At 45.2% G+C, this 21,644-nt stretch overlaps 1 protein-coding gene across 2 annotated transcripts in view; it reads right to left on the reverse strand.

Annotated features, from left to right (window-relative positions):
* Positions 1–21,644, reverse strand: part of LOC106593205 (axin-1) — a 41,795-nt gene that overhangs the window by 16,286 nt on the left and 3,865 nt on the right. For both annotated transcript variants that reach the window (XM_045710612.2, XM_045710605.2), the window contains exons 3-13: positions 21,288–21,402; positions 19,691–19,887; positions 19,412–19,552; positions 16,615–16,758; positions 16,415–16,511; positions 14,175–14,312; positions 13,657–14,038; positions 8,975–9,176; positions 5,708–5,887; positions 5,144–5,395; positions 514–675 (exon numbers count right to left, since the gene is read on the reverse strand). In XM_045710612.2, the coding sequence (XP_045566568.1) occupies positions 514–675; positions 5,144–5,395; positions 5,708–5,887; positions 8,975–9,176; positions 13,657–14,038; positions 14,175–14,312; positions 16,415–16,511; positions 16,615–16,758; positions 19,412–19,552; positions 19,691–19,887; positions 21,288–21,402 (2,010 nt within the window). The remainder of the gene's footprint in view (positions 1–513; positions 676–5,143; positions 5,396–5,707; positions 5,888–8,974; positions 9,177–13,656; positions 14,039–14,174; positions 14,313–16,414; positions 16,512–16,614; positions 16,759–19,411; positions 19,553–19,690; positions 19,888–21,287; positions 21,403–21,644) is intronic.

The raw sequence follows: 21,644 nt of genomic DNA on the forward strand, positions 1-21,644 counted from the left end.
AGTGAATCAACACACACACACACACAGTGAATCAACACACACACACACACAGTGAATCAACACACACACAGTGAATCAACACACACACACACAGTGAATCAACACACACACACACACACAGTGAATCAACACACACACACACACAGTGAATCAACACACACACACACACAGTGAATCAACACACACACAGTGAATCAACACACACACAGTGAATCAACACACACACAGTGAATCAACACACACACACACACACACAGTGAATCAACACACACACACACACAGTGAATCAACACACACACACACACACACAGTGAATCAACACACACACACAGCCCTACGTAGGGAACAGGGTTAGAAGACAGGACTTCATCGTCCACAGGTATTCACCCTGTTCCCTTCATAGGGCCCATAGGGCTCTGGTCACAAGTAGTGCACTGCGTAGGGAACAGGGTGCCATTTGGGACACCCCCCCGTGGTCTCCAGAGTTTAATCTCCATGACAACGACCTCTCACCTGTAGTAGCCCTTCTTGGTGAGTAGCTCCTTGAACTGTCCCAGGGTCACCACGCGACCTTTGACCGTGGTGCGGTAGGGGATTGGCTCGCCACAGAAGTAGTAGGCCACAGTTACGTTCTCACACTGTGACACCTGCTTCTTACTGCTTAAAGACTTCTGTCTGGAGGAGAGATGGAGACAGACAGTACTGCTTAAAGACTTCTGTCTGGAGGAGAGGAGAGATGGAGACAGACAGTACTGCTTAAAGACTTCTGTCTGGAGGAGAGATGGAGACAGACAGTACTGCTTAAAGACTTCTGTCTGGAGGAGAGGAGAGATGGAGACAGACAGTACTGCTTAAAGACTTCTGTCTGGAGGAGAGATGGAGACAGACAGTACTGCTTAAAGACTTCTGTCTGGAGGAGAGGAGAGATGGAGACAGACAGTACTGCTTAAAGACTTCTGTCTGGAGGAGAGGAGAGATGGAGACAGACAGTACTGCTTAAAGACTTCTGTCTGGGGGAGGAGAGATGGAGACAGACAGTACTGCTTAAAGACTTCTGTCTGGAGGAGAGGAGAGATGGAGACAGACAGTACTGCTTAAAGACTTCTGTCTGGAGGAGAGGAGAGATGGAGACATGAGACAAACTCTGTCACCATGTAGTGTCTATGTGTGTCAGACTGACTGATCCATCAGCATATTGGAGTCTCCCTCCTCTCCCAATACAGCTTCCTGTCCCAGTAACTTGACATCATGTAGTAGAAATTCTACACAAGGACACTGGAAGTCAATCTTAAATGAATCATTCTTTATTATCAGTACGCTGGAGAGGTTCCAACCAACTGAATGCACCATAGTACACATGTCAATCAGGAGCTCCACCGGGTCAGTCCCATTAGTTCTCTTATATCCCGTTCGTTCTCTTATATACAGACAAGTTATATTTGCATGATTTAGCTTGTTCATCATTCATAATTAACCTGTTAGGGCTAGGGGGCAGTATTGACACGGCTGGATAAAAAACATACCCGATTTAATCTGGTTACCACTCCTACCCAGTAACTAGAATATGCATATACTTATTACATATGGATAGAAAACACCCTAAATTTTCTAAAACTGTTTGAATGGTGTCTGTGAGTATAACAGAACTCAAATGGCAGGTCAAAACCTGAGAGATTCCTTTACAGGAAGTGGCCTGTCTGACCATTTCTTGAACTTGTTTTCCATCTCTATCATTTACTAAGGATCTCTGCTCTAACGTGACACTTCCCACATCGTCCATAGGCGCTCAGAGCCCGGGAAAAAACAGAATGTCGTCATTCCAGCCCCAGGCTGAAACACATTATCGCCTTTCTCAAGTGGCCGATCAAGGGACACTGGCTTATGCGCGTGACCCCGACCGCCCCCGCCTTTGGGATTTTTTCCTCCGTTTGCCGAAAAGGAGATTCCCTGTCGGAATATTATCGCTTTTCTACGAGAAAAATGTCGTAAAAATTGATTTTAAACAGCGGTTGACATGCTTCGAAGTACGGTAATGGAATACTTAGAATTTTATTGTCACGAATTGCGCCATGCGCGCGACACTTCTTTACTATTTCGGATAGTGTCTGGAACGCACGAACAAAACGCCGCTATTCGGATATAACGATGGATTATTTTGGACCAAACCAACATTTGTTATTGAAGTAGCAGTCCTGGGTGTGTATTCTGACGAAGACAACAAAAGGTAATCAAACTTTTATAATAGTAAATATGATTATGGTGAGTGCTAAACTTGCCGGGTGTCTAAATAGCGAGCCCGTGATGCCTGGGCTATGTACTTAGAATATTGCAAAATGTGCTTTCACCAAAAAGCTATTTTAAAATCGGACATATCGAGTGCATAGAGGAGGTCTGTATCTATAATTCTTAAAATAATTGTTATGCTTTTTGTGAATGTTTATCGTGAGTAATTTAGTAAAATGTTAGCGAATTCCCCGGAAGTTTGCGGGGGGTATGCTAGTTCTGAACGTCACATGCTAATGTAAAAAGCTGGTTTTTGATATAAATATTAACTTGATTGAACAAAACATGCATGTATTGTATAACATAATGTCCTAGGGTTGTCATCTGATGAAGATCATCAAAGGTGAGTGCTGCATTTAGCTGTCTTCTGGGTTTTGGTGACATTATATGCAGGCTTGAAAAATGGGTGTCTGATTATTTCTGGCTTGGTACTCAGCTGACATAATCTAATGTGTTTTGCTTTCGTTGTAAAGCCTTTTTGAAATCGGACAGTGTGGTTAGATTAACGAGAGTCTTGTCTTTAAATGGCTGTAAAATAGTCATATGTTTGAGAAATTGAAGTAATAGGATTTTTAAGGTTTTGAAAATCGCGCCACAGGATAGCAGTGGCTGTTACGTAGGTGGAACGAATTCGTCCCGCCTAGCCTAGAGAGGTTAATGAATCATTAACTTGTTATGGATAGGGGGCAGTATTTTCACGGCCGGATAAAAAACGTACCCGATTTAATCTGGTTATTACTCCTGCCCAGAAACTAGAATATGCATATAATTATTAGCTTTGGATAGAAAACACTCCAAAGTTTCTAAAACTGTTTGAATGGTGTCTGTGAGTATAACAAAACTCAAATGGCAGGCCAAAACCTGAGAAGATTCTGTACAGGAAGTACCCTGTCTGACCATTTCTTGGCCTTCTTTGCCATCTCTATCCAAAACAGGGGGATCTCTGCTGTAACGTGACATTTTCTAACGCTCCCATAGGCTCTCAGAAGGCGCCAGAACGTTGAATGATGACTCTGCTGTCCATGGCTGAAAAACAGTAGCGCATTTGGTAAGTGGTCGATCTGAGAACAATGAGACGGGGGCGCGCGTGCACGAGACGACTCCATGTTTACATTTTCAGTCTTTGAACAAAAACAACGACTCCCGGGTCGGAATATTATCGCTTTTTTACGAGAAAAATCGCATAAAAATTGATTTTAAACAGCGTTTGACATGCTTCGAAGTTCGGTAATGGAATATTTAGAAAAAAAATTGTCACGATACGCGCCGGGCAAGTCACCCTTCGGATAGTGTCTTGAACGCACAACAAAACGCCGCTATTTGGATATAACTATGGATTATTTGGAACCAAAACAACATTGGGTGATGAAGTAGAAGTCCTGGGAGTGCATTCTGACGAAGAACAGCAAAGGTAATCCAATTTTTCTTATAGTAAATCTGAGTTTGCTGAGTACCAAACTTGGTGGGTGTCAAAATAGCTAGCCATGATGGCCGGGCTATCTACTCAGAATATTGCAAAATGTGCTTTCACCGAAAAGCTATTTTAAAATCGGACACCGCGATTGCATAAAGGAGTTCTGTATCTATAATTCTTTAAATAATTGTTATATTTTTTGTGAACGTTTATCGTGAGTAATTTAGTAAATTCACTGGAAGTGTTCGGTGGGAATGCTAGTTCTGAACGTCACATGCTAATGTAAAAAGCTGGTTTTTGATATAAATATGAACTTGATTGAACAAAACATGCATGTATTGTATAACATAATGTCCTAGGAGTGTCATCTGATGATCATCAAAGGTTAGTGCAGCATTTAGCTGTGGTTTTGTTTTTTGTGACATTATATGCTAGCTTGAAAAATGGGTGTCTGATTATTTCTGGCTGGGTACTCTGCTGACATAATCTAATGTTTTGCTTTCGCTGTAAAGCCTTTTTGAAATCGGACAGTGTGGTTAGATAAAGGAGAGTCTTGTCTTTAAAATGGTGTGAAATAGTCATATGTTTGAAAAATTGAAGTTTTCGGATTTTCGAGGAGTTTGTATTTCGCGCCACGCCCATCATTGGATATTGGAGCAGGTGTTCCGCTAGCTAGATGTAAGAGGTTATTAACACCGGGTCATAACATGTGACCGACCAACCCCTCACAAGGCTTCTTCTCTCTAAACTGAGACCTTGAAACATATCTTTCATTCTCAAAACAAGGTTCTGGGCGTACTGCCAAATTGCAAAAACTGATTGTGAGGATTCGTTCAGTCAGTCACTTACATGAACACAGACATTGGTTATTAGAAAAGCACAAACATTTAATTTTCCATCTCAATCCCAAACCTAACCCCATCTCCTCTCCAGCCTCCTGCTCGAACCCCTGATCCTAATCTCAACACTAACCCCTCGTTCCAACCTCAACCCCTGATCCTAATCTCAACGCTAACCCCTCGTTCCAACCTCAACCCCTGATCCTAATGTCAACGCTAACCCCTCGTTCCAACCTCAACCCCTGATCCTAATCTCAACGCTAACCCCTCGTTCCAACCTCAACCCCTGATCCTAATCTCAACGCTAACCCCTCGTTCCAACCTCAACCCCTGATCCTAATCTCAACGCTAACCCCTCGTTCCAACCTCAACCCCTGATCCTAATGTCAACGCTAACCCCTCGTTCCAACCTCAACCCCTGATCCTAATCTCAACGCTAACCCCTCGTTCCAACCTCAACCCCTGATCCTAATCTCAACGCTAACCCCTGGTTCCCACCTCAACCCCTGATCCTAATCTCAACGCTAACCCCTCGTTCCAACCTCAACCCCTAATCCTCATCTCAACGCTAACCCCTCGTTCCCACCTCAACCCCTCCTCCTCTTACCTCTGTTTAGCCTGCAGCAGGGCGGCCCTCCTCCTCTCCTCCTCCAGTCTCCTCCGGGCCTCCTCTAGCTGAGTGAGGGGGTTGGGTGCGGGGTTGGGGGGCATGGTGGGGTCCTGGATGAAGGGGTGGGAGGGCTGCACGTTGTTCCGCAGCTGGGCGCTCACCCAGGGGTGCACTGCCCCAGGACGCTCCACAGAGCTGGGTCTCAACAGCTCCACACTCCCCTGGGTCTTCCTGGAGCCTGTGGTACTCCTAGATAGGAGAGAGAGAGAAGGAAAGCGAAAGAGGGAGGGAGAAAGAGGGGGGAGAGAAAAAGAGAGAAAGAGGGGAGAGAGAAAGAGAGAGAAAGAGGGGAGAGAGAAAAAGAGAAAGAGAGGGGGGAGAGGAGAGAAAGAGGGAGAGAGAGAAAGAGTGGGGGGAGAGGAGAGAAAGAGGGAGAGAGAGAAGGGGAGCGAGAGAGAAAGAAAAGGTTAGTTAACATTGGAGTAAGTGAGGGACAGAGAGTGCGTCCTACCGTGTGTGTTACCCGTGTGTGTGTGTGTGTTACCCGTGTGTGTCTGTTACCCGTGCGTGTTCTTTTTGTGTCGTAGTGCCTCCCCCTCCATCATCCACTGCAGTATCTTGTGGTTTCTCTCCAGGTCCTCCAGCGGTACCTGGGCCTCCTGAACACGCCCCTCATCACCTTTACCTGTCGGCTCCGCCCCCTTCTTAGAGCCACGCTTCGATAGGGTGCTGCCCTTACTGCTGGGGTGCAGGGAACACACAAACACACAGGTCAGTATGGCGATACACAGGTCAGTATGGCGATACACAGGTCAGTATGGCGATACACAGGTCAGTATGGCGATACAGATAGGCTTCCAGTCCATGTCTGGTTCCAAGTCCCTTCTAAGGGTTAAAGAATTCTGTCCAATTACCTTTTAAACTGAATATCGTATCTTACTTACTAAGGCCAGCTAGTGGACAGCGTTCCACATTAGTAAGGCCAGCTAGTGGACAGCGTTCCACATGAATAAGGCCAGCTAGTGGACAGCGTTCCACATGAATAAGGCCAGCTAGTGGACAGCGTTCCACATGAATAAGGCCAGCTAGTGGACAGCGTTCCACATGAGTAAGGCCAGCTAGTGGACAGCGTTCCACATGAGTAAGGCCAGCTAGTGGACAGCGTTCCACATGAGTAAGGCCAGCTAGTGGACAGCGTTCCACATGAGTAAGGCCAGCTAGTGGACAGCGTTCCACATGAGTAAGGCCAGCTAGTGGACAGCGTTCCACATGAGTAAGGCCAGCTAGTGGACAGCGTTCCACATGAGTAAGGCCAGCTAGTGGACAGCGTTCCACATGAGTAAGGCCAGCTAGTGGACAGCGTTCCACACGAGTAAGGCCAGCTAGTGGACAGCGTTCCACACGAGTAAGGCCAGCTAGTGGACAGCGTTCCACACGAGTAAGGCCAGCTAGTGGACAGCGTTCCACACGAGTAAGGCCAGCTAGTGGACAGCGTTCCACACGAGTAAGGCCAGCTAGTGGACAGCGTTCCACACGAGTAAGGCCAGCTAGTGGACAGCGTTCCACACGAGTAAGGCCAGCTAGTGGACAGCGTTCCACACGAGTAAGGCCAGCTAGTGGACAGCGTTCCACACGAGTAAGGCCAGCTAGTGGACAGCGTTCCACACGAGTAAGGCCAGCTAGTGGACAGCGTTCCACACGAGTAAGGCCAGCTAGTGGACAGCGTTCCACACGAGTAAGGCCAGCTAGTGGACAGCGTTCCACACGAGTAAGGCCAGCTAGTGGACAGCGTTCCACACGAGTAAGGCCAGCTAGTGGACAGCGTTCCACACGAGTAAGGCCAGCTAGTGGACAGCGTTCCACACGAGTAAGGCCAGCTAGTGGACAGCGTTCCACACGAGTAAGGCCAGCTAGTGGACAGCGTTCCACACGAGTAAGGCCAGCTAGTGGACAGCGTTCCACACGAGTAAGGCCAGCTAGTGGACAGCGTTCCACACGAGTAAGGCCAGCTAGTGGACAGCGTTCCACACGAGTAAGGCCAGCTAGTGGACAGCGTTCCACACGAGTAAGGCCAGCTAGTGGACAGCGTTCCACACGAGTAAGGCCAGCTAGTGGACAGCGTTCCACACGAGTAAGGCCAGCTAGTGGACAGCGTTCCACACGAGTAAGGCCAGCTAGTGGACAGCGTTCCACACGAGTAAGGCCAGCTAGTGGACAGCGTTCCACACGAGTAAGGCCAGCTAGTGGACAGCGTTCCACACGAGTAAGGCCAGCTAGTGGACAGCGTTCCACACGAATAAGGCCAGCTAGTGGACAGCGTTCCACACGAATAAGGCCAGCTAGTGGACAGCGTTCCACACGAATAAGGCCAGCTAGTGGACAGCGTTCCACACGAGTAAGGCCAGCTAGTGGACAGCGTTCCACACGAGTAAGGCCAGCTAGTGGACAGCGTTCCACACGAGTAAGGCCAGCTAGTGGACAGCGTTCCACACGAGTAAGGCCAGCTAGTGGACAGCGTTCCACACGAGTAAGGCCAGCTAGTGGACAGCGTTCCACACGAGTAAGGCCAGCTAGTGGACAGCGTTCCACACGAGTAAGGCCAGCTAGTGGACAGCGTTCCACACGAGTAAGGCCAGCTAGTGGACAGCGTTCCACACGAGTAAGGCCAGCTAGTGGACAGCGTTCCACACGAATAAGGCCAGCTAGTGGACAGCGTTCCACACGAATAAGGCCAGCTAGTGGACAGCGTTCCACACGAATAAGGCCAGCTAGTGGACAGCGTTCCACACGAATAAGGCCAGCTAGTGGACAGCGTTCCACACGAATAAGGCCAGCTAGTGGACAGCGTTCCACACGAATAAGGCCAGCTAGTGGACAGCGTTCCACACGAGTAAGGCCAGCTAGTGGACAGCGTTCCACATGAGTAAGGCCAGCTAGTGGACAGCGTTCCACATGAGTAAGGCTAGCTAGTGGACAGCGTTCCACATGAATAAGGCCAGCTAGTGGACAGCGTTCCACATGAATAAGGCCAGCTAGTGGACAGCGTTCCACATGAATAAGGCCAGCTAGTGGACAGCGTTCCACATTAATAAGGCCAGCTAGTGGACAGCGTTCTACACGAGTAAGGCTAGCTAGTGGACAGCGTTCTACACGAGTAAGGCTAGCTACTGGACAGCGTTCTACACGAGTAAGGCTAGCTAGTGGACAGCGTTCTACACGAGTAAGGCTAGCTAGTGGACAGCGTTCTACACGAGTAAGGCTAGCTAGTGGACAGCGTTCTACACGAGTAAGGCTAGCTAGTGGACAGCGTTCTACATTAGTAAGGCTAGCTAGTGGACAGCGTTCTACACGAGTAAGGCTAGCTAGTGGACAGCGTTCCACACGAGTAAGGCTAGCTAGTGGACAGCGTTCCACACGAGTAAGGCTAGCTAGTGGACAGCGTTCTACATGAGTAAGGCTAGCTAGTGGACAGAGTTCTACACGAGTAAGGCTAGCTAGTGGACAGAGTTCTACTTGAGTAAGGCTAGCTAGTGGACAGAGTTCTACATGAGTAAGGCTAGCTAGTGGACAGAGTTCTACATTAGTAAGGCTAGCTAGTGGACAGAGTTCTACATTAGTAAGGCTAGCTAGTGGACAGAGTTCTACATGAGTAAGGCTAGCTAGTGGACAGAGTTCTACATTAGTAAGGCTAGCTAGTGGACAGCGTTCCACATTAGTAAGGCCGCACTGTTCTAGTCATGAAAATCGTGACTTGAGTCCGAGTCTAGTTCGAGGCCTAGCCTCAAGTACGACAACACTGATAACACATAAACCCCCCCAGGTACTAACCTATAGCCCATTGCGTCCATGGTCCCAGCCCCATCTGCGTAGTTGCGTCCCTTCCCGGTAGCGTAGTGGTGGGCCTCCCCGTTCCACAGGCCGCTCCCCTGGGTCCTGGAGCCTCCACCCAGCACCACCTCATCCATCTGGGGCTCTTTGGGCTTGGTGCCCCCTGGGGGGTGGTGGTAGCCATGCTTGTGGTGGTACACACCTGAGGGAACAGAGACATATAGGTTAAATAACTAGAACTCTACCTCTTAACCCAACAAAGGTGGTGTTAGCCATGCCATGTGGTGGTACAGCCTTTATGGACACATTCAAAAAGAGATTGGTTTAGAGGTGGTCTATGATATATTTCACCTCTATACCTGGGCCTGTACTCATAAAGCATCTCGGGGTAGGAGTGCTGATCTAGGATCAGATTGACCTTCAAAACCATAAAGAATATGATTATATGGAACAGCACTCCTACTCCGATGCTCTGTGTTCTGTTGGTTGAATACACTCCATCACATTGATTATACAACGTCAACACTATACATACGTAGACTACTGAGCTTGTCTGATGCTTTAAGCACTGCGATAAAAAAAAATGAAGACACCAAAAATGACTAAAGAGGGAGCTAGATATCATCATGGCCTAACCAGAAGAAAAACCTGTCCCCTCCCGCTGCCTGCAGCCGCTGGTCTTCTCAGATTCTGCCATTATGCTTCTGGAGTTGCTGGTAACAGGCTAAACCAGCGGTCGGCAACCTTTTCCATTTGGAGTGCCAAATTATCCTACCATTTCTACTGATCTGTATGCCAGTTATGGTTTTCATATGCATATTTTCTTGGAACAGTTTCATTTAGAATAAAAAGTCTTAATTTCTCAAAATCAATGTCATGTGGTTGATCAACATATTCTATCTGAATGAAAATGATACAAATCTAAAAAGTAACTTCTATGGCCATGACCACTATGTAAAAATAGCCGACATAAACCAACAAATAAAAACATTGCAGCCTGCAGGTGGAAAATATCCTGATAAAAATGAATATCCTATAAATCACATTGGCTACACATGGCCTGTCTGTAAGGAACTAGAAACATTGTATCAACTATTAACTTAGTCCAGCCCATCATGCTAACAAACTTGCAACATTGTGTAAAATATTCTGCGCCCTCAGAGTTTCCCACGCCAGCGAGCTAAGAAGTAATCAGGTAGGTCTATCTTATGACGTTTCCCCCGGATCAGAGCATTACATTTTGTCCCCCAACATGCTGAGTGGTTATTGAAAGGGAGAGTAGGCTACATTGAGGGACTATAGTCATTCTCAATGAGGCGAAGAACAAATGACTTTGAGAAGCTCCACAGTGACGGTGAGTTAAGACGATCAGAAATAGTAACACATCCCCAAATGGGCACATTTATATGCCTACAGGCCAGGTAGCCTATAGGACTACTTCTATGTGTAATCAGGGCCAGGTAGCCTATAGGACTACTTCTATGTGTAATCAGGGCCAGGTAGCCTATAGGACTACTTCTATGTGTAATCAGGGCCAGGTAGCCTATAGGACTACTTCTATGTGTAATCAGGCCAGGTAGCCTATAGGTCTACTTCTATGTGTAATCAGGCCAGGTAGCCTATAGGACTACTTCTATGTGTAATCAGGGCCAGGTAGCCTATAGGACTACTTCTATGTGTAATCAGGTGCGTGTCGTTACTCAAGATTGACAGGATCGCTAAATAATCCCAAACTTTTTTCCTGATAAGTGTAGCCTGTGCGCTCTGTAAACAACATGTCCACTCCTACAATAATAACGAGAAGACATGAATAATAATATTGAATGCATTAACAAGAAAAAAAATCCGTAAACCAACAAACATTGTAGATTAGAAATGAGGTTAATTAACGGTCAATGTACTACTGATGATACTAGTGTGCCATCTACGTCACCGCCGCAGTGGACTAGTCCACCCAGACAGGCCTCCGCAATGGACTAGTCCACCCAGACAGGCCTCCGCAATGGACTAGTCCACCCAGACAGGCCTCCGCAATGGACTAGTCCACCCAGACAGGCCTCCGCAATGGACTAGTCCACCCAGACAGGCCTCCGCAATGGACTAGTCCACCCAGACAGGCCTCCGCAATGGACTAGTCCATCAATGAAATGTATTTATAAAGCCCTTCTTACATCAGCTGATATGTCAAAGTGCTGTACAGAAACCCAGCCTAAAACCCCAAACAGCAAGCAATGCAGGTGTAGAAGCACGGTGGCTAGGAAAAACTCCCTAGAAAGGCCAGAACCTAGGAAGAAACCTAGAGAGGAACCAGGCTATGAGGGGTGGCCAGTCCTCTTCAGTCCACTCAGACAGGTGTCTTGTGTGATGTGATAGATATATATATATATATGTCACTGCTCAACAACAAAAAAAAATCTTGGTCGACCAACAACCTATCGACCAGTCGACTAAATGGGGTCTGCCCTAATTGAGACTAACCTGGATAAATAAAGACAACACTAGAATATGTTTATCGTTGAGACTAACCTGGATAAATAAAGACAACACTAGAATATGTTTATCGTTGAGACTAACCTGGATAAATAAAGACAACACTAGAATATGTTTATCGTTGAGACTAACCTGGATAAATAAAGACAACACTAGAATATGTTTATCGTTGAGACTAACCTGGATAAATAAAGACAACACTAGAATATGTTTATCGTTGAGACTAACCTGGATAAATAAAGACAACACTAGAATATGTTTATCATTGAGACTAACCTGGATAAATAAAGACAACACTAGAATATGTTTATCATTGAGACTAACCTGGATAAATAAAGACAACACTAGAATATGTTTATCATTGAGACTAACCTGGATAAATAAAGACAACACTAGAATATGTTTATCGTTGAGACTAACCTGGATAAATAAAGACAACACTAGAATATGTTTATCATTGAGACTAACCTGGATAAATAAAGACAACACTAGAATATGTTTATCATTGAGACTAACCTGGATAAATAAAGACAACACTAGAATATGTTTATCGTTGAGACTAACCTGGATAAATAAAGACAACACTAGAATATGTTTATCGTTGAGACTAACCTGGATAAATAAAGACAACACTAGAATATGTTTATCGTTGAGACTAACCTGGATAAATAAAGACAACACTAGAATATGTTTATCGTTGAGACTAACCTGGATAAATAAAGACAACACTAGAATATGTTTATCGTTGAGACTAACCTGGATAAATAAAGACAACAACACTAGAATATGTTTATCGTTGAGACTAACCTGGATTAATAAAGACAACACTAGAATATGTTTATCGTTGAGACTAACCTGGATAAATAAAGACAACAACAACACTAGAATATGTTTATCGTTGAGACTAACCTGGATAAATAAAGACAACACTAGAATATGTTTATCGTTGAGACTAACCTGGATAAATAAAGACAACACTAGAATATGTTTATCGTTGAGACTAACCTGGATAAATAAAGACAACACTAGAATATGTTTATCATTGAGACTAACCTGGATAAATAAAGACAACACTAGAATATGTTTATCGTTGAGACTAACCTGGATAAATAAAGACAACACTAGAATATGTTTATCGTTGAGACTAACCTGGATAAATAAAGACAACACTAGAATATGTTTATCGTTGAGACTAACCTGGATTAATAAAGACAACAACACTAGAATATGTTTATCGTTGAGACTAACCTGGATAAATAAAGACAACACTAGAATATGTTTATCGTTGAGACTAACCTGGATAAATAAAGACAACACTAGAATATGTTTATCGTTGAGACTAACCTGGATAAATAAAGACAACACTAGAATATGTTTATCGTTGAGACTAACCTGGATAAATAAAGACAACACTAGAATATGTTTATCGTTGAGACTAACCTGGATAAATAAAGACAACACTAGAATATGTTTATCGTTGAGACTAACCTGGATAAATAAAGACAACACTAGAATATGTTTATCGTTGAGACTAACCTGGATAAATAAAGACAACACTAGAATATGTTTATCGTTGAGACTAACCTGGATAAATAAAGACAACACTAGAATATGTTTATCGTTGAGACTAACCTGGATTAATAAAGACAACACTAGAATATGTTTATCGTTGAGACTAACCTGGATAAATAAAGACAACACTAGAATATGTTTATCGTTGAGACTAACCTGGATAAATAAAGACAACACTAGAATATGTTTATCGTTGAGACTAACCTGGATAAATAAAGACAACACTAGAATATGTTTATCGTTGAGACTAACCTGGATAAATAAAGACAACACTAGAATATGTTTATCGTTGAGACTAACCTGGATAAATAAAGACAACACTAGAATATGTTTATCGTTGAGACTAACCTGGATAAATAAAGACAACACTAGAATATGTTTATCGTTGAGACTAACCTGGATAAATAAAGACAACAACACTAGAATATGTTTATCGTTGAGACTAACCTGGATAAATAAAGACAACACTAGAATATGTTTATCGTTGAGACTAACCTGGATAAATAAAGACAACACTAGAATATGTTTATCGTTGAGACTAACCTGGATAAATAAAGACAACACTAGAATATGTTTATCGTTGAGACTAACCTGGATAAATAAAGACAACATCAACATACCTGCTCCCATCCCCGATGGGTCCCCTCCCTTGGCTCCTGGCTTGTGGCCTTTCACCCCTGGAGGCCCCTGGGTTCTCCCAGAGTGAGGCGGAGGGTACACCCCTACCCCCCCGTCGGGGGAGCGGGACTTGGGTGAGTGTCTCCCGGTGCCTGGTGACTGGCACCCCGGCGTCTTCATCACTCTCTGCACGTGTTCGTCTAAGATGGACTCCGGGTTCTCCTCGTGCGCATCCTGTAGCGCCAGAACACCATTGTACAAGGTCTCTGAATAACGGGACCCGTAGTGGGGGTGGAGGGACGAGGTGGAGGGGGGGAGGGGCTTGTTGCCGTAGGGGGGGAGGGAGTTTACCATGGAGACGTCGGCGTCGTCACCCTCCTCCTCCTATCACAGAGCAGGAGAGGAAAGAAGGGGGCAGGGTTAGAGGAGAAGCAGGTTAGTGTGTGTGGGATGATTACCATCCAACACACGCACACACACATCCAAACCACACACGTCACACAGACACCCCACTACATACCAGTCTGACCCTCTTCAGTCTCTCCTCCAGTCTCTCCTGAGCTTCTCTCTCTCTCAGAACTCCCTCCAGTCGACTGATGAGGTCAACAGCAAACCTCTCCGGCTCAACGTGGACATCCTTTGGCACACGGTATGTACGCTACACACAGAACATCTATCAGATACCATAAACATCACATACATGGTCTACCGTTATGACCACAGAACATCTATCAGATACCATAAACATCACATACATGGTCTACCGTTAAGACCACAGAACATCTATCAGATACCATAAACATCACATACATGGTCTACCGTTAAGACCACAGAACATCTATCAGATACCATAAACATCACATACATGGTCTACCGTTAAGACCACAGAACATCTATCAGATATGATCTATATACAGTTGAAGTCGGAAGTTTACATCCACTTAGGTTGGAGTCATTAAAACTCGTTTTTCAACCCCTCCACAAATGTATTGTTAACAAACTATAGTTTTGGCAAGTCAGTTAGGACATGTACTTTGTGCATGACACAAGTAATTTTTCCAACAATTGTTTACAGACAGATTATTTCACTTATAATTCACTGTATCACAATTCCAGTGGGTCAGAAGTTTACATACACTAAGTTGACTGTGACTAAACAGCTTGGAAAATTCCAGAAAATGATGTCATGGCTTTTGAAGCTTCCGATAGGCTAATTGACATCATTTTAGTCAATTGGAGGTGTACATGTGGATGTATTTCAAGGCCTACCTTCAAACTCAGTGACTCTTTGCTTGACATCATGGGAAAATCAAAAGAAATCAGTCAAGAAAAAAAAAAATTGTAGACCTCCACAAGTCAGGTTCATCCTTGGAAGCAAATTCCAAACACCTGAAGGTACCACGTTCATCTGTACAAACAATAGTACGTAAGTATAAACACCATGGGACCACGCAGCCGTCATACCGCTCAGGAAGGAGACGCGTTCTGTCTCCTAGAGATGAACGTACTTTGGTGTGAAAAGTGCAAATCAATCCCAGAACAACAGCAAAGGACCTTGTGAAGATGCTGGAGGAAACGGGTACAAAAGTATCTATATCCACAGTAAAACGAGTGGATATAGATATCGACATAACCTGAAAGGCTACTCAGCAAGGAAGAAGCCACTGCTCCAAAACCACCATAAAAAAGCCAGACTACGGTTTGCAACTGCACATGGGGACAAAGATCGTACTTTTTGGAGAAATGTCCTCTGGTCTGATGAAACAAATATAGAAATAAATATAGAATGGCATGCAAGCCGAAGAACACCATCCCAACCGTGAAGCACAGGGGTGGCAGCATGGGGGTGCTTTGCTGCAGGAGGGACTGGTGCACTTCACAAAATAGATGGCATCATGAGGGAGGAAAAATATGTGGATATATTGAAGCAACATCTCAAGACATCAGTCAGGAAGTTAAAGCTTGGTCGTAAATGAGTCTTCCAAATGGACAATGACCCCAAGCATACTTCCAAAGCTGTGGCAAAATGGCTTAAGGACAACAAAGTCAAGGTATTGGAGTGGCCATCACAAAGCCCTGACCTCAATCCTATAGAAAATGTGTGGGCAAAACTGAAAAAGCGTGTGCGAGCAAGGAGGCCTACAAACCTGACTCAGTTACACCAGCTCTGTCCAGAGGAATGGGCCAAAATTCACCCAACTTATTGTGGGAAGCTTGTGGAAGGCTACCCGAAATGTTTGACACAAGTTAAACAATTTAAATGCAATGCTACCGAATACTAATTGAGTGTATGTAAACTTCTGACCCACTGAGAATGTGATGAAAGAAATAAAAGCTGAAATAAATCATTCTCTCTACTATTATTCTGATATTTCACATTCTTAAATAAAGTGGAGATCCTAACTGACCTAAGACAGGGAATTTTACTAGGATTAAATGTCAGGGAAAAAAAAACGTTTTTAAATGTCTTTGGTTAATGTGTATGTAAACTTCCAACCTCAACTGTATATTAGGTAGGGTATAAAGTAGTGTGTATACTACTTACAGGTATATGAGGTAGGGTATAAAGTAGTGTGTATACTACTTACAGGTATATGAGGTAGGGTATAAAGTAGTGTGTATACTACTTACAGGTATATGAGGTAGGGTATAAAGTAGTGTGTATACTACTTACAGGTATATGAGGTAGGGTATAAAGTAGTGTGTATACTACTTACAGGTATATGAGGTAGGGTATAAAGTAGTGTGTATACTACTTACAGGTATATGAGGTAGGGGCACACGTCCATTGGCTTTGGCACTTTCATGCATCTCTCTACGATGCTGTTTACGATACCGGTAGGGTGGAACACCATCCCTGCAAATCACACACACACGTTAGTATTCAGAAGAATGTGTTTCAGTGTGTGTGAGAGATAGAGGATATGTTTGTGTGTGTGTGTATTTGTGTGTGTACTCACACACTGCTGTCAGTCAGTGAGAGTGTGTCGCCGTCGGAGACGCTGGACATGCTCTGCTGTTCACTGTCGTTAGCGCTGGTCACCGGGGCGCGAGCTGAACCCATGTTAACGTAGTAGGGGTTAACTACCAGCTCTCTGCATGGTCTGAGAGGAGAGATGGTTATACACACACACAGTAGGGGTTAACTACCAGCTCTCTGCATGGTCTGAGAGGAGAGATGGTTACACACACACACACACAGTAGGGGTTAACTACCAGCTCTCTGCATGGTCTGAGAGGAGAGATGGTTACACACACACACACAGTAGGGGTTAACTACCAGCTCTCTGCAGTCTGAGAGGAGAGATGGTTATACACACACACAGTAGGGGTTAACTACCAGCTCTCTGCATGGTCTGAGAGGAGAGATGGTTCACACACACCACACACCACACACACACACACACACACACACACACACAGTAGGGGTTAACTACCAGCTCTCTGCACGGTCTGAGAGGAGAGATGGTTACACACACACACACACACACACACACACACACACACACCACACACACACACACACACACACACACACACACACACACACACACACACACACACACACACACACACACACACACACACACACAGTAGGGGTTAACTACCAGCTCTCTGCACGGTCTGAGAGGAGAGATGGTTATACACACACACACACAGTAGGGGTTAACTACCAGCTCTCTGCACGGTCTGAGAGGAGAGATGGTTACACACACACACACACAGTAGGGGTTAACTACCAGCTCTCTGCATGGTCTGAGAGGAGAGATGGTTCCCACACACACACAGTAGGGGTTAACTACCAGCTCTCTGCATGGTCTGAGAGGAGAGATGGTTACACACGGAAAGTATTCAGACCCTTCAGTTTTTCCACATTTTGTTACGTTACAGCCTTGTTCTAAAATTGATTGAATAACTAATTCTCATCAATCTACACACAATACCCCATAATGACAAAAGCGAAAATAGTTTTTTTTTGAAATATATGCAATTTAAAAATAAAAAAAACAGAAATACCTTATTTACATTAGTATTCAGACCCTTTGCTATGAGACTGTAAATTGAGCTCAGGTGCATCCTGTTTCCATTGATCATCCTTGAGATGTTTCTACAACTTGATTGGAGTCCACCTGTGGTAAATTCAATTGATTGGACATGATTTGGAAAGACACACACCTGTCTAAATAAGGTCCCACAGTTGATAGTGCATGTCAGAGCAAAAACCAAGACATGAGGTCAAAGGAAATGTCAGTAAAGCTACATGACAGGATTGTGTCGAGGCACAGATCTGGAGAAGGGAACCAAAATATTTCTGCAGCATTGAAGGTCGCAAGACCACAGTGGCCTCCATCTTTCTTAAATGGAAGAAGTTTTTAACCACCAAGACTCTTCCTAGAGCTGACCGCTTGGCCAAACTGAGCAATTAGGGGAGAAGGGCCTTGGTCAGGGAGGTGACCAAGAACCCAATGATCACTCTGACAGAGGTCCAGAGTTCCTCTGTGGAGATGGGAGAACCTTCCAGAAGGCCTTAATGGTACTGAATGGCCAGACAGAAGCCACTCCTCAGTAAAAGGCACATGACATCCTGCTTGGAGTTTGCCAAAAGGCACCTAAAGACTCTCAGACCATCAGAAACAAGATTCTCTGGTCTGATGAAACCAAGATTGTACTCTTTGGCCTGAATGCCAAGCGTCACGTCTGGAGGAAACCTGGCACCATCCCTACGGTGAAGCATGGTGGTGGCAGCATCATGCTGTGGGGATGTTTTTCAGCAGCAGGGACTGGGAGACTAGTCAGGATCAAGGGAAAGATGAACGGAGCAAAGTACAGAGAGATCCTTGATGAAAACCTGCTCCAGAGGACTCAGAACCTCAGACTGGGGTGAAGGTTCACCTTCCAACAGGACAACAACCCTAAGCACACAGCCAAGATAACACAGGAGTGGCTTCGAGACAAGTTGGAATGTCCTTGAGTGGCCCAGCCAGAGCCCGGACTTGAAGCCGATCTAACATCTCTGGAGAGACTTGAAAATAGCTGTGCAGCAACACTCCTATTCCAACCTGACAGATCTTGAGAGGATCTGCAGAGAAGAATGGGAGAAACTCCCCAAATACAGGTGTGACAAACTTGTAGCGTCATACCCAAGAAGACTCAAGGCTGTAATCACTGCAAAATGTGCTTCAGAAAAGTACTGAGTAAAGGGTCTGAATACTTATGTAAATGTCAGTCTTTTATTTTTTTAATAAATGTCAAAAAAAGAACTGTTTTTGCTTTGTCATTATGGGGTATTGTGATGTCATTATGGGGTATTGTGTGTAGATTGATGAGGGAATATATATATATTACACACAGACAAGACTAGGGCTGTGATGATACCAGTATCTCAATATTTTTTCCATGGTAAAAATCAAAACAGGAAGCAGATCAAACTCTTTGTATGTTAATTATTGAAGCTAAAGCTGTATGTTAATTATTGAAGCTAAAGCTTGGAAGATGAACGTGACTCTGCATGAAAGCATGATGAGGTCTGTTTCCAACATGATGGCTGTTCTCCTGAAGAAGTTAAATCCGCTTCGTGTTATGTTGCCTTGCCGCGCGATACTGGTATCATCCGGGCGCAGGACGCGTACAAACACAGAGATTCCCTACAGGCACAACTGCAAAGCAACCACTCTGACAAATACTAAACACTGTCATGAATTTCCCACAATCAGGCGCAAACACACACATCCATAAACACGCTCTCTGGTCTCCTACCTGTACTCTCGGCTTTCCCCTGCTCTCCGATTGGTCGACACTCTGTGAGGAGCCGTCTCCATTAGCAACCTCTGGGTCAGCCTGCTGGCCTGCGTATCCCCGCTCTCCTCCTCCTCCTCTTCCTCCTCCTCCTCCCGGCACCTGAATCACAACCACCTTAAATCACCAAGTACATTCACATGGACCAGGAGTTTGACCTGGTGACATGGTGCTGACAACAAGAACACAATATAGACCAGAATATACGCAGGATCTGGATACACAGAGAGACACACACACCTCCACTCTACGTCCTCTGTGAGGGTGGGCAGGTAGCCAGGCCCCAGCGGCCCAGGACCAGTACCCGATGAGGAGCTGTGGTCGCTGGGTGGTTTGGGGCTCTCCTCCCCTGTCTGGGTGTACTCCAGGTAGGGGTCTGACTTCAGGAACAGAGGGTAGGTGTTCTCCTCCATGGTGCTCTGGATCTCTGTCTGGGCCTGGGAGAGGGACAACTTCGCTTCAGTACAAAGTTCCAAAAACTTTATTGTTCAGTCAGCATATAAAATAAAAACGAAAGTGAGATTAAACGAGGGAAGCTGGGTTCTTCACCTGCGGCAACACACATCCCAGAGAGGGAAGCTGGGTTCTACACCTGCTGCAACACACATCCCAGAGAGGGAAGCTGGGTTCTACACCTGCAGCAACACACATCCCAGAGAGGGAAGCTGGGTTCTACACCTGCAGCAACACACATCCCAGAGAGGGAATCTGGGTCCTCACCTGCGGCAACACACATCCCAGAGAGGGAATCTGGGTCCTCACCTGCGGCAACACACATCCCAGAGAGGGAAGCTGAGTTCCTCACCAGCAGCAACGCAGAGAGGGAAGCTGGGTTCTACACCTGCAGCAACACACATCCCAGAGAGGGAAGCTGGGTTCCTCACCAGCAGCAACACAGAGAGGGAAGCTGGGTTCCTCACCAGCAGCAACACAGAGAGGGAAGCTGGGTTCTATACCAGCAGCAACACAAAGAGAGGGAAGCTGGGTTCCTCACCAGCAGCAACACAGAGAGGGAAGCTGGCTTCTATACCAGCAGCAACACAGAGAGACGGAAGCTGGGTTCTATACCAGCAGCAACACAAAGAGAGGGAAGCTGGGTTCCTCACCAGCAGCAACACAGAGAGGGAAGCTGGCTTCTATACCAGCAGCAACACAAAGAGAGGGAAGCTGGGTTCTATACCTGCAGCAACACAGAGAGACGGAAGCTGGGCTCCTCACCAGCAGCAACACACATCCCAGAGAGGGAAGCTGGGTTCTTCACCAGCAGCAACACACAGTTGTTGGTTATGTACAAGCTACCAACACATCCACCCCTTGTCTACAACTGTTCATGAAAATATGTTCGCAATAAAACATCAATGAATGTATATTTGTCCTGATTCCTGTGTCTCCTGCCACTGAGAGGATATTAACAGTGTGTTCTCAACCATCTGCCTGGTCAGTGAAAGGTTATTCATAAAACAGCTTCCTGTTCCAACATCACGTAATGATTGGTTGCTGCATTACTTCCTGTTCCAACATCACATAATGATTGGTTGTTGCATTACTTCCTGTTCCAACATCACGTAATGATTGGTTGTTGCATTACTTCCTGTTCCAACATCACGTAATGATTGGTTGTTGCATTACTTCCTGTTCCAACATCACGTAATGATTGGTTGATGCATTGCTACCTGTTCCAACATCGCGTAATGATTGGTTGATGCATTGCTACCTGTTCCAACATCGCGTAATGATTGGTTGATGCATTACTTCCTGTTCCAACATCAGGTAATGATTGGTTGATGCATTACTTCCTGTTCCAACATCAGGTAATGATTGGTTGTTGCATTGCTACCTGTTGGAACATGGCAGGGTCCAGATGCAGTCTAACCACACAGTCTCTGATGAAGCTCTTAGTAGCTGGTTTAATCTGCCTCGACACGATGCCGTTACTGTCCTGGATATACTTCCTGGAAAGACAGAGAAGAGAGAGATGAGAGAGAGAATAGAGAGATGGGAGAGAATAGAGACACAGTGATAGAGAGAAAGAGAGAGAGAATAGAGAGACAGTGAGAGAGAATAGAGAGAGAATAGAGAGAATAGAGAGACAGTGATAGAGAGAAAGAGAGAGAGAGAATAGAGAGACAGTGATAGAGAGAAAGAGAGAGAGAGAATAGAGAGAGGAGAAAGAGAGAGAATAGAGAGATGAGAG

The sequence above is a fragment of the Salmo salar genome, chromosome 02 (genome assembly GCF_965601325.2).
Source record: "Salmo salar chromosome 02, fSalSal1, whole genome shotgun sequence".
NCBI classification, from domain to species: domain Eukaryota; kingdom Metazoa; phylum Chordata; class Actinopteri; order Salmoniformes; family Salmonidae; genus Salmo; species Salmo salar.